We start from the raw sequence: 12894 nt of genomic DNA, 5'->3' as shown, positions 1-12894 counted from the left end.
GGGGGGGGGGGCACTCTGTGTGTGCGTGCCCACAGAGAGGGCTCTGAGTGCCACCTCTGGCACCCGTGCCACAGGTTCGCCACCACTGGCGTAGGGGGAGAAAATGGTGCCTGGGGCAAAATGGCGCCTGGGTGCCAAAATGGCGCCCCCCCCCCTTACCTTTTTCTGCCGGCTGAAAACGGAGCAGGCTAGTGGGGCAGGGCCAGGCCGAGCGGGGCGAGGGGCCAATTTTCTGCCCCCAACGGCGCACGGCCTGCACACACCCCTCCGCCCCCCTTATTGCACCTCAATTGTCATGGGGTTGGTCCTGGTTAATTCTTGGATGGCAGACTGCCAAGGAAGTCCAGGGTTGCAAAAGAGAGGCAGGTGATGGCAAACCACCTCTGGGTGTCTCTTGCCTTGAAAACCCTATAGGGCCACCATAACTTGACTGCATCTTAATGGCACCAATTATTAGGCCAGGACCTGGATTACGCAGGCTAGCCTAATCTCTCATCAGATCTCAGAAGCTAAGCAGGGTTGGACCTGGTTAATAGATGGATGGGAGACCACCAAGGGAGTCCAGGGTGGCTATGCAGAGGCAGGCGATGCCAAACCACCTCTGAACGTCTCTTGCCTTGAAAACCCTATGGCACAGGTGTCAAACTCGTGGCCACGAGTTTGACACCTATGCCCTATGGCAGTGGTGGCGAACCTATGGCATGGGTGCCCGAGGTGGCACTCAGAGCCCCCTCTGTGGGCACACACACACAGAAATCCCCCCCCCCCCCACACACACACATCTAGGCTGGCCTGGGCCGCCGGGCTCGATTATTAGCATTAAACCTAAGACCTAATTTTGGGGAAGCAGTGTAGGTAACCCTGTTAAGTGCTGTTAAACCCCACTGATTTTCATACGAAGAACTAAAGCGTGATCCTTTACCTGGGAGTAAGCTCGGTTGCTGGCAATGGGGCTTACTTCTAAGTAAACCCTCCTAGGGTCATGATCCACCTGTTGGAAGAGTTGCACGGTTGTTTCAAAGCAAAGCCACAGACTACCACCAAGCTTACTCCCGAGTAACGCACGTCTCGAAGCCAACTGTTTTTTCTAAACTAAAACCTCAGTATTCAGGTTACATTGCCGTGTTGGCACTTTGCGATAAATAAATGGGTTTTAGGTTGCAATTTGGGCACTCGGTCTCGAAAAGGTTCGCCATCACTGCCCTATGGGGTCTTCACAGGTCAGCTGAAACTTGATAGTCCTTTCCACCACTGTACATTAACATATTCAGCATTGGTCTGCACTGGTTACAGTCCTATATAAATGATCACTTGAGGATAAACTCCATTGAGCATATTGAAATAAATGTGCGTGGGAACCCACTGCGGGCCCATTTCATATTGTAGGGACAACTTTCACCTTTTGAGTTTGTATTGAAGAGGGTCCAGTTTTACAGACAGATTAAAAATCCATCGCAACAGACAAGAGTGGCTTTTCCTGTTGGATCAAATTCAGCAATGCAGATGGGAACGGAAGACCTAATTCTTGCACTGCTTGTGGGCAAAGGCTCCAGCAAGGGAGCATTGGAGCCCTAGTTTGTATTAGCATCCTGCTGACACAGGCCGGCTTTGTTCAATTCCTAGACAAATCTGTCAGAATGAAGGATGTCCAGATGGCAGGTGCAAAGCAGACCGAATGCAGACAGCCAGCCAAGGGGTCAGACGGCATTTGGCTTTCATTATCTAGGCTGAGGAGCCAGCTGCCTGCAACTGGAGATTCACAAAAGAGACTGGATCTGGAACAATCTTTCCTTATCACCCTTTTGATGGCTCCAAATGGCAAGTCATTTGGGGGTCACGGAAGAAACTAATATCTGGGGTTGATTCCAGTAGCTCCTTGGAAACCAACAAGATTCCTGGGATATGAGCATCAAAGAGTCAGAGCTTCCTTTCTCAGATAAAAATAGCAATGGAGATCCTCAAGCCCTTAGGGAGCAGCTGTGGCAAAGTGGTTAACAGCAGGTGCACTCTAATCTGGAGAACTGGGTTTGATTCCCTGCTCTGCCACTTGACCTGTGGAGGCTTATCTGGGGAACTAGATTAGCCTGTGCACTCCAATACATGCCAGCTGGGTGACCTTGGGCTAGTCACAGCTCTTCGGAGCTCTCTCAGCCCCATCCACCTCACAGGATGTTGGAGGGGGGAGGGAAAGGAGATTGCAAGCCCCTTAGGGTCTCCCACGGGGGAGAAAGGGGGGTATAAACCCAAACTCTTCTCTTCTTATATCCCAAAAAGCAGGTGGGAGGGGCATTGCAAAGAAAGCAGTCAAGATGTGAAGGCAGATGCAGAACTGAGTAGCGGTTTAGATGGGAAACCCATGGACACGGTCCTACGATTCTGGAAGGAATGGCACGGTCAAAATTCAGTTCATGTAGAAATGTTTCCAGCACACATCTCAAGAGCAAGTGTCCAGCAAGAAGATAGTTGGAGGGGCTGCAGATTATAGGAACAGAAAATAGAAATTCAGGGGAAAGTTAAAGACTATACCCTGTCTCACCAAAAGAGAATTAAACATTAATCCACCATTTCCTGGACCGTATTTGTTCTAGAATGCTCCACTTGGAGGCAAGATTTATTCCAGGATGAATGCTGGTGGTCAGGGCACCTGGACTCTCCCTCTAACAGGTGCCGTGTGCAGATTAGTACCGAGTGCACAGCTTGTACCGTGTACAAGCCTGATAAGGTGAGGGCACCTGATTGGTACCACGTTTGTATATACCCTGTTTCCCCGAATATAAGACATCCCCAAAAGATAAGACATAGTAGAGGTTTTGCTGAAGTGCAAAATATAAGGCATCCCCGAAAGTAAGACGTAGCAAAGTTTTTGTTTGGAAGTATGCCCGACAAACAGAACACAGAAAAATAAGACATCCCCTGAAAATAAGACATAGCGCATCTTTGGGAGCAAAAATTAATATAAGACACTGTCTTATATTTGGAGAAACACGGTAGTTAGCACCGACAGCAGTGAGATGTGTGCCTAAAAACACCTGTGGTCTGGCTTTGTTAGTAGATAGAAATAAATAGAACTCCACTGGTGACTGTGTGTCTATCAGTTCTTGTCTACATTGCGTCCTACAAGGTGGTCTACTCCGAGTAAATCCGCTGCTTCAACAATTTCCTCAGGTTGTCAATCTCTAGGTGGATCCATCATTGTACAACAGTTGGGAATTGGTGCACCACGCGTTACAGCCAGCGTGATGCAGTGGTTAAGAACAGGTGGATTCTAAGCTGGAGAACTGGGTTTGATTCCTTGCTCCTCCACCTGAGTGGCTGAGGCTTATCTGGTGAACCAGATGTGTTTCCGCACTCCTACATTCCTGCTGGGTGACCCTGGGCTAGTCACAGTTTATTCAGAACTCTCTCAGCCCCACCTGCCTCACAAGGTGTCTGTTGTGGGGAGAGGAAGGGAAAGGAGCTTGTAAGTCTCCTTACAGGAGAGAATGGTGGGGTATAAATCCAGGTGGGGAAAGCAATGACCAACCACCCCACAAACATAGTCTGCCTAATAAATGTCCTGAGATGACATCACCTCAGGGGTCAGCAGGGACCTTTACCTTGAGCCTGGGATTTTGTTTCCTCAAATGCCCAAAAACCCTTTAAATCACAGGTGTCAAAATCACGGCCCTCCAGACGTTATGGACTACAGTTCCCATCATCCCCTGCCAGCATGATGATGGGAACTGTAGTCCATAACATCTGGAGGCCGCGAGTTTGATTCCTATGCTTTAAATAAATCACCAACAGGACCTAAGCACAACAAAACGTCATCTCCCACCCCTGGCCCAAGAGCCGCCGGCGCAAGGCACTCTGGGAACTGTAGTCCCTGAGGCGAGCCCGACCCTACTGCATGCCGGGAGTCGTAGTTGCTCCTCGAGGCCGAAAAATGGCGGCGGCGCGGTGCATGGCGGGAGTTGTAGTCCTCGGCCTCTGAGGGCCAAGTGGGCGGGAGGCGTCGCCGCCGCGCTCTGGGCCTGGCGATGGCCGCGGGAGGAGCCCTCGGAGGGGCTGCCGGGCTCTGACGGCCAGGGATGGAGGTGGGCGAGCAGGAGGAGAGCAGGTGAGGGGCCGCGCTCCGAAGGCCTCAGGCCCTGGGCCGTTGAGGGCAATGAATATTAGGTCGCTGCGAGGCTGAATCAGTCAATATTACTCTGGGCAACGCTAAAGCACGTCACTGTTTCTGTTATTATTATTATTATTACTATTTATTGTTGGGCTGGTTCTTGGTAGTTAGTAATGCTGTTTTTTCCCTTAAAGGTTGCCAACTCTGGAGGTGGGGGGCGGGGGCGGGGCGGTGCCAATGGACGGGGAAATCTAGGGAGTGAGTTGACCGAGGATCTATGGTATATCATAGAGTCTGCCCCCCAAAGCTGCCATTTTCTCCAAATAAGGATAGTTAGTCCCTGTGGTCTGGAAATCAGTTTTTTTTCTTAAATTAGAATTAATAAGGAAATTATTTTGGGTCCTGCTCCAGGAATTTCCCAGCTTGGAATAGGTAACCCTAATGGCAGGATAAGATGGAAACCGCTTAGATTTTTTAATATGGAAAGGTTGGTCAAAGGGAGGCAGGGGGACAGATTTCGCAGTCCGTTTTACTCCCAAAGATTGGAGTTGAATGGGATTTGCTCCCAGGGGTGTCAAATGCTGCCCCCCCCCCCAGATGTTCATGGACTCCGAGCCCCACCTGGAAGATGCAGCCAAGAGCGTTTTTTGAACTGGGCATTTTCATTCATTCTTGCACATCTGAACCTTTGGCATTCTCAGGGGGATCCAATAAACTGCCCAATTGGCCATGCTGGTAGGGGCTGATGGGAATTGTAGTCCATAACATCTGGAGTGCCAAAGGTTCGCCACCACTGGTTCTGTCAATGCGACCTTAAAAAAGGTTCACGCTCTATCCTGCATGACTTTGGAATACTCTCAATTTAACTCTTATTGTGATTTATGGCTCGCCCCCATTTTAAATGTTACCCTTTGACGTAATGAAAGATAGTATTGTCCCCTACTCGTTGATGAATAGAGATCCAAGGACAGTGTCTAATTTTCTCTCCGCCATAGTTTCCTTAAGGAAGCGAAGACTCCCGATCTACTGCTGCTCAAGATCTTCAGTTCGAAGGAGCTTGAGAATAAAGGAAAGGAACTGGGCACTTCTTGCTTTACAGAGCAGAGTGAGATTCCATGTAGTCCACCCTCCAAAGTTGCTTTTCATCTGGATAAACTGATCTCTGTCCTGTTTCTGGGAGAACTCCAGGCCCCACGTAGAGGCTGGCAACCCTATTTCTTCTCACGATTACCAAGCTCCTTGTCACTAAATAATTACAGCAGCCAAACTACCATTACGTGTGTTGTCCTTAACCACCCAGGGCCTTAGCAGCAGTCATCATCTTAATGGGCATCTTGCTAATTGCCAAGTCTTCCATGGGTGTTGGGAGGGATCCTTTCCTCTCCAAAATAATGAATGAAAGTACGTGCGCCCTTTCAGAACTGGGAAATAAGGACCGAAAGAAGCACGTTGATGCACGTCTGCTGCTCTGTGGCTATATTCCATACAATTTTGACACATATAAGCATCCACATACAATATGCAATACTGAGTGCTAATACACTTAAATGACAGGTCAGTCTCTTTGGGAGAAAGTCAAACGATTGTAATGATCAGCGCAAGGCTGTGCCGTTCATCGTATTAAAGGATACAGTCTTATTGTTATTTCCATTCGCTGTATATCTTATATCCCATGTGCAATTTCTTATTCTTTGAGTCTATAATCACTTTGCTGCTCTCAGGACATGTATACGTTCATGTCCTGAGAGCAGCAAAGTGATTATAGACCAGTGGTGGCGAACCTTTGGCACTCCAGATGTTATGGACTGCAATTCCCATCAGCCCCTGCCAGCTTGGCCTATTGTAGGGGCTGATGGGAATTGTAGTCCATAACATCTGGAGTGCCAAAGGTTCGCCACCACGGTTATAGACTCAAAGAATAAGAATTGAACATAAGAACATAATTGCACATGAGATGTAAGATATACAGTGAATGGAAATAACAATAAGACTGTATCCTTTAATATGATGAACGGCACAACCTTGCGCTGATCATTACAATCGTTTGACTTCTCCCAAAGAGACTTACCTGTCATTTAAGTGTATTAGCTCTCAATATTGTATATTGTATGTGTATGCTTATATGTGTCAAAACTGTATGGAATATAGCCACAGAGCAGCATACGTTCGTTATGTGCTTCTTTCGTTCCTTATTTCCCAGTCCTTTCCTCTCCCTCGATGCCTGTTTCTTCTCTGGGGTTAACTCTTCGAGTGTCTTTTCCCCTTCTGCATTCTGTCTCCTTGGCCTCTGTAGATGCTTGCTTGGAAAGGGGTAAATGGGCTACCCTCCTTCTGATTTGTTCCTGGTAAACCAGGCTGTAGCCCGAGAACTCTGCGGGCTCTAAATGCCTGGCTGGGAGGGAGGAGACGCGCCCCGCCTCTCGTGGGCGGAACAGCCGGGCTTCGGTTCAGGGTTGAACAAGCAGCTGCTTGTAATGCTGACTTTTTTCAAATAGATTTTGTGACTTCCTGCCTGCCTAGTTCTAAAGCCAGGGGATGAGTGGATTGGATGTGCTAAAAGGTAACACTTTTTAAATTCCTTTCTGGAATTCAAGGTCGGTTCAGGCTTAAACGTTCCGGCAAGTAGCTTTGGAAGGACTGTTACAGCATTGCTAAGTAGGACATTTTTTTGTAACTTGATAGTGCTTTTGGAGGGAAAGAAAATACAGTTTGTGCATTCATCTTTTCAAAGTGTCCCTTTTCTTGAAAAATGAGACTTGGGGGTGGGGGGGTCATGGAATGTGCGAAGTCACGTCAAAGCTGAAATTATGCACTGCATCATGAACTGTACCTGCATCATGAAAACAGTGTTGCACTTACCTGTACCTGTAATATGTGGGGCTGGGCAGAAGCAGGAGGGTCTTAAGAACATAAGAACAAGCCAGCTGGATCAGACCACAGTCCATCTAGTCCAGCACTCTGCTACTCGCAGTGGCTCACCAGGTGCCTTTGGGAGCTCACATGCAGGAGGTGAAAGCAATGGCCTTCTGCTGCTGCTACTCTTAAGCACCTGGTCTGCTAAGGCATTTGCAATCTGAGATCAAGGCAGATCAAGACTGGTAGCCATAGATCGACTTCTCCTCCATCAATCTTTCTAAGCCCCTTTTTAAAGCTATCCAGGTGAGTGGCCATCACCACTTCCTGTGGCAGCATATTCCAAACACCCATCACACGTTGCGTGAAGAAGTGTTTCCTTTTATGAGTCCTAATTCTTCCCCCAAGCATTTTCAATGGATGCCCCCTGGTTCTAGTATTGTGAGAAATAGAGAACAATTTCTCTCTGTCCACATTTTCTACCCCATGCATAATTTTATAGACTTCAATCATACCCCCCCTCAGACGTCTCCTCTCCAAACTAAAGAGTCCCAAACGCTGCAGCCTCTCCTCGCAGCCGGTTCAGGCCCTGGAGGGCGATGGGCAGCCTCGGCCCTCACAGCACCAAAGCAAAAAGTTGCTCATAGCTGCTGTGCTATTCCCCAAGCAAACTGAAAACCAGGTGCCTTCTAGAACTGGAAAATTATTTATAGTAAGCGCCCTTGAATCACGAAGGGGAGTTATAAATGGTTAAATAAATAACTCAACAGCTTACGAGGCGTTTTGCATCATAGAAAATAGAGATAGAAAAAGTGCAGAGGAGGGCAACGAGGATGATTGAGGGACTGGAGCACCTTCCTTATGAGGAGAGGCTGCAGCGTTTGGGACTCTTTAGTTTGGAGAGGAGACGTCTGAGGGGGGATATGATCGAAGTCTATAACATTATGCATGGGGTAGAAAATGTGGACAGAGAGACATTTTTCTCTCTTTCTCACAATACTAGAACCAGGGGGCATCCATTGAAAATGCTGGAGGGAAGAATTAGGACTAATAAAAGGAAACACTTCTTCACGCAACCTGCGATTGGTGTTTGGAATATGCTGCCACAGGAGGTGGTGATGGCCACTAACCTGGATAACTTTAAAAGGGGCTTGGACAGATTTATGGAGGAGAAGTCAATCTATGGCTCCTTGATCTCACATTGGAAATGCCTTAGCAGACCAGGTGCTCAGGAGCAGGAGCAGCAACAGAAGGCCCTTGCTTTCACCTCCTGCGGGTGAGCTCCCAAAGGCACCTGGTGGGCCACTGCGAGTAGCAGAGTGCTGGACTAGATGGACTCTGGTCTGATCCAGCAGGCTAGTTCTTATGTTCTTATTCAAAGTGATCACAATAAAACGCAATACCTTTTATTGTGACCAGTGACAACGATGCAAAACGCCCTGGGAGCTGTTGAGTTCACTCTGTAGGGCTCACCAAGCTGTGATATCAGCCCACTGACACACACAAACACACACACACACACACACCCTAACATTTCTGGTCAGATGCCAGCCGAATTGCCCCCCAGGGCTGGCCACCGGGAGGGGGCAGCTCAGCTCGCTTTAACTCCCCATCATCATCAGATTGCTCTCTACCTGTGTACTCCTGGATTCCCCATTTGGGCCTCCTTGTCCTGAACTGCCACGTGCCGTTCTGCTGCACCCCTCTCTTCGTTCTGGGGGAATACTGCTTCCGCTCTTCTTTCTTGTTAAGTTTAATAATATCATCTGTTTAAAAAAAAAAGTTTCAGAACTGAACAACAACTGGAACTTCCTCCCTCACCAAACAGTAAAATTTCAGCCGAACTCAGTCCACCACCACCACCCCCGCCCCCAAACACACTGCCTTCCAGTTAGTCAACTCACCAGACCTATTATAGCAGTGGTGGCAAACCTATGGCACGCGTGCCAGAGGTGGCACTCAGAGCCCTCTCTGTGGGCACACACACACAGAGTTTGTCACGTAGGGGGAGTGGAAAATCACCCCCTCCCCCCATACACACACATATGTTGGCTGGCCTTGCTTCTGAGTAAAACCTAGGGTCATGATTCACCCTTCGACGCATTGCACGGTTGCTTCACCAAGCTTACTCTCAAGTAACACGTGCCTCAGAGCAAACCATTTTTTCTAAACTAAAACCTCAGTATTCAGGTTAAATTGCCATGTTGGTACTTTGCGATAATTAAGTGGGCTTTGAATTGCAATTTGGGCACTCGGTCTCGAAAAGGTTCTCCATCACTGTATTATAGCTAGGGCATTTTTATCCCTTTCTTCCTCCAAGAAGAGAAAGAAGAGTTTGGATTTATACCACGCCTTCCTCTCCTATCAGGAGATTCAAGACAACTTTACAAACTCCTTTCCCTTATCCTCTCCCCACCAAGAGACACCTGGGCCCCTTCCACACACGCAAAATAATGCGTTTTCAAACCACTTTCACAACTGTTTGCAAGTGGATTTTGCTCTTCCGCACAGGGCAAGGAGATTGTAAGCCCCCTTGAGTCTCCTGCAGGAGAGAAAGGGGGGATATAAATCCAAAGTCTTCTTCTTCTTCTTCTTCTTCTTCTTCTTCTTCTTCACAACAAACACCCTGTGAGGTAGGTGAGGCTGAGAGAGCTCCGAGAAACTGTGACTAGCCCAAGGTCACCCAGCTGGCGTGTGTGGGAGTGCCCAGGCTAATCTGAATTCCCCAGATAAGCCTCCACAGCTCAGGCGGCAGAGCTGGGAATCAAACCAGGTTCCTCCAGATTAGACACACGAGCTCTTAACCTCAAAACTTCCTTTCCAAAAGCTTGTGCCTGTGTTAAGTGTCATCAAGTCACTTCTGACACCTGGTAACCCTAAGAATGAATGAACTCCAAAGCATCCTATCGTTAATAGCCTTGCAAGGCTCAGGCCTTACAAAGTGAGGGCCATGGCTTTCTCTGCACAGTCCATTCATCCCATGTTGGGTCTTCCCCTTTTCCTACTGCCTTCAACTTTTCCTAGCATTATTGTCTTTTACAGTGACATCAACACAATAGCCTCCAGTTGGTCATTTCTGGGAGCAGCAGTGGCATAGTGGTTAAGAGCAGGCGCACTCTAATCTGGAGAACCAGGTTTGATTCCCCACTCTGCCACTTGAGCTGTGGGGGCTTATCTGGTCAACCGGATTAGCTGGTGCACTCCATGAGAACATAACCAGCCTGCTGGATCAGACCAGAGTCCATCAGGTCCAGCACTCTGCTACTCGCTGTGGCCCACCAGGTGCCTTTGGGAGCTCATGTGCAGGATGTGAAAGCAATGGCCTTCTGCTGCTGCTGCTCCCGAGCACCTGGTCTGCTAAGGCATTTGCAATCTCAAATCAAGGAGGATCAAGATTGGTAGCCAGAGATCGACTTCTCCTCCATAAATCTGTCCAAGCCCCTTCTAAAGCTATCCAGGTGAGTGGCCATCACCACCTCCTGTGGCAGCATATTCCAAACACCAACCACACGTTGCGTGAAGAAGTGTTTCCTTTTATTAGTCCTAATTCTTCCCCCCAGCATTTTCAATGTGTGCCCCCTGGTTCCAGTATTGTGAGAAAGAGAGAAAAATTTATCTGTGTCAACGTTTTCTACTGAAACGTCAACATTTTCAACTTCAACACACATGCCAGCTGGGTAACCTTGGGCTTGTTACAACTTTCGGAGCTTTCTCAGCCCCACACACGGGGAGGGGGGAGGGAAAGGAGATTGTAAACCATCTTGAGCCTCCTTACAGGAGAGAAACGTGGGATATAAGTCTTTTCATAGGGCAGTGGTGGCGAGCCTTTGGCACTCCAGATGTTATGGACTACAACTCCCATCAGCCCCTGCCAGCATGGCCAATTGAAGAAGAAGAAGAAGAGTTTGGATTCATATCCCCCCTTTCTCTCCTGCAGGAGACTCAAAGGGGCTGACAATCTCCTTGCCCTTCCCCCCTCACAACAAACACCCTGTGAGGTGGGTGGGGCTGAGAGAGCTCCAAAGAGCTGTGATTAGCCCAAGGTTACCCAGCTGGCGTGTGTGCGAGTGCACAGGCTAATCTGAATTCCCCAGAGAAGCCTCCACAGCTCAGGCGGCAGAGCTGGGAATCAAACCCGGTTCCTCCAGATCAGAGTACACCTGCTCTTAGCCACTACGCCACTGCTGCTCTTTGACCATGCTGGCAGGGGCTGATGGGAATTGTCCATAACATCTGGAGTGCCAAAGGTTCGCCACCACTGTCATAGGGCATGGATTCCAGACCTTTTACCATTTTGGTCGCCCTCCTCTGGACCTGTTCCAGCTTGTCAATCTCCTTCTTGAATTGTGGTGCCCAGAACCGGACACAAGATTCCAGGTGAGGCCTGACCAATGCTTACAGAAATGCATTTCCTAGGCTCGGTGCATCTGGTTCTTATCTGGCCTTGAGAACAGGAACATGCTTGGGAGACAATGAGGGAGCGTATTGGGGGGTCCTGTTGTTCAGTAACGGGTCCTTTAAAGGGTGAAAGTGCACATGCAGAATAGTGCACTTTCAATCCACTTCCACAATTGTTTGCAAGTGGGTTCCGCTGTTCCGCACAGCTGTGAAGTCCATTGAAAGTGGGTTGAAAGTGCATTATTCTGCATGTGCGGAAGGGGCCATTGGGATGGCTAGGTGTGAAAACTGTAGTCTTGGCCATGAATTTCTGAAGGAGAACCGGGTTTGATTCCCCGCTCTGCCATTTGAGCTGGGGAGGCTTATCTGGTGAACCAGATCAGCTTGTGCACTCAAACACATGCCGGTTGGCTGGCCTTGGGCTAGTTACAGTTCTTCAGAGCTCTCTCAGCCCCACATTCCTTACAGGGTGGTTTGGGGGGGGGGAGGGAAAGGAGACTGTAAGCCCCTTTGAGTCTCCTTACAGGAGAGAAGGGGGGGGATATAAATCCAAACTCCTCCTCTTCTTCCAAGCTCTGGAACCAGCAGCCTTTCCTTTCCTCTCACCTGGGCGACGAAGCCCCTGTGCGTGCAACGCCTGCCAAAGCATCATGGCAGCTCTGGCTCTCAAAAGCTCATGTTTTGGGAAATCTTGTGGTCTCCAAGGTGCGACTAGACTCAAGACTGACTGCGTCACTGGAGACCGTCGCATCCAAATGACAAGGGAAGCTCCTCGGGCACCCAAAACAGCCTCCTGCCTCCCACAAAGAGGGCCCAGGAAGCAGCTGCACCCCCCGCGCGTTCAGCCCGCAGCTTCTTCTGCTGAGAGGTAGACTGCTTCCGAACATGGAGGCTCCACGACTGCGCAGCGGGGAGGTCGTCGCTCAACGTCGCGTTCTCTGCCCCGCCCAAGTCCTGGCCACGCCCCCTCAGGGATTCCACGACTCCCCCCTTCCCTTGCGCCTTATGGTTCAGCCCGCCAACCAGCCCTCCTCCTCCTCCCCTCCTTTACACAGAGATGGTTTGTTCCCCCCCCCCGCTCCCTTCCCCGGGTTCAGCCCCGCCCCCTCACCCAGCGACATGTCAATCTTCTCCAGGGTTTCGCCGCCGGTATTCCGCAGCGGGGCCGCCCCGACGCCGAACCCGTTCATGGCCGCTTCTCCTGCCGCCGCCCCTCACGAGAGAAACCCAACCGACGGCGAGATAAGGTATTGGGGGGACTGCTTTCTACGCAGGCGCCAAGGCCGGACGGCGCACGCGCCTTGGGCGACGCGACGAGAAGGCATCCAAGCGTAGACGCATGCGCAGAGGTACAGCGAAGTGGGACAACCCCGGATTGTCGGCCTCTCCCAGCTTGTTGGTGGCTTTATTGCGCATGCGCTGGCGGTCACGTTCCCCTCTCGACTGGTTGGCCGAAACATGTGGCCCCCTATCGGTGAGAAGATGCATCTGGGCATCCGAAAAGCGAAATCTGTTCAGCTCCCCTTCTGAAGACCCCGTAT

The 12894-nt window shown here is 49.7% G+C and overlaps 1 protein-coding gene and 1 long non-coding RNA gene across 2 annotated transcripts; one reads left to right on the top strand and one right to left on the bottom strand.

Moving 5' to 3' along the window:
• Positions 1-3943: 3943 nt before the first annotated feature.
• On the top strand, positions 3944-6827 carry LOC125425486. Its single transcript, XR_007243372.1, has 2 exons — positions 3944-4099; positions 5098-6827. It is a non-coding gene; the product is annotated as an uncharacterized LOC125425486 (long non-coding RNA).
• Positions 6828-8482: 1655 nt separating this feature from the next.
• On the bottom strand, positions 8483-12683 carry LOC125425485 (UAP56-interacting factor-like). The gene is made up of 2 exons (XM_048483084.1): positions 12465-12683; positions 8483-8721 (listed from the first exon to the last, which is right to left on the bottom strand). Exons 1-2 carry the CDS (start codon positions 12541-12543, stop codon positions 8483-8485), a joined length of 318 nt encoding a protein of 105 aa, XP_048339041.1. The 5' UTR covers positions 12544-12683.
• Between the last annotated feature and the right edge of the window lie 211 nt (positions 12684-12894).

The sequence above is a fragment of the Sphaerodactylus townsendi genome, unplaced genomic scaffold, assembly GCF_021028975.2.
Source record: "Sphaerodactylus townsendi isolate TG3544 unplaced genomic scaffold, MPM_Stown_v2.3 scaffold_578, whole genome shotgun sequence".
NCBI classification, from domain to species: domain Eukaryota; kingdom Metazoa; phylum Chordata; class Lepidosauria; order Squamata; family Sphaerodactylidae; genus Sphaerodactylus; species Sphaerodactylus townsendi.
Note: the sequence above shows the minus strand (reverse complement) of the source record. Positions and strands in the feature narration are given on the sequence as shown.

What these genes read in the sequence shown, in the direction of transcription:
- LOC125425485 (XM_048483084.1), bottom strand. Translation starts at nt 12,543, where the DNA reads ATGAACGGGTTCGGCGTCGGGGCGGCCCCGCTGCGGAATACCGGCGGC. An exon ending in GAAGATTGACATGTCGCTGG is followed by an intron (nt 8,722 to 12,464) that starts GTGAGGGGGCGG and finishes TTTTTTAAACAG; the next exon opens with ATGATATTATTAAACTTAAC.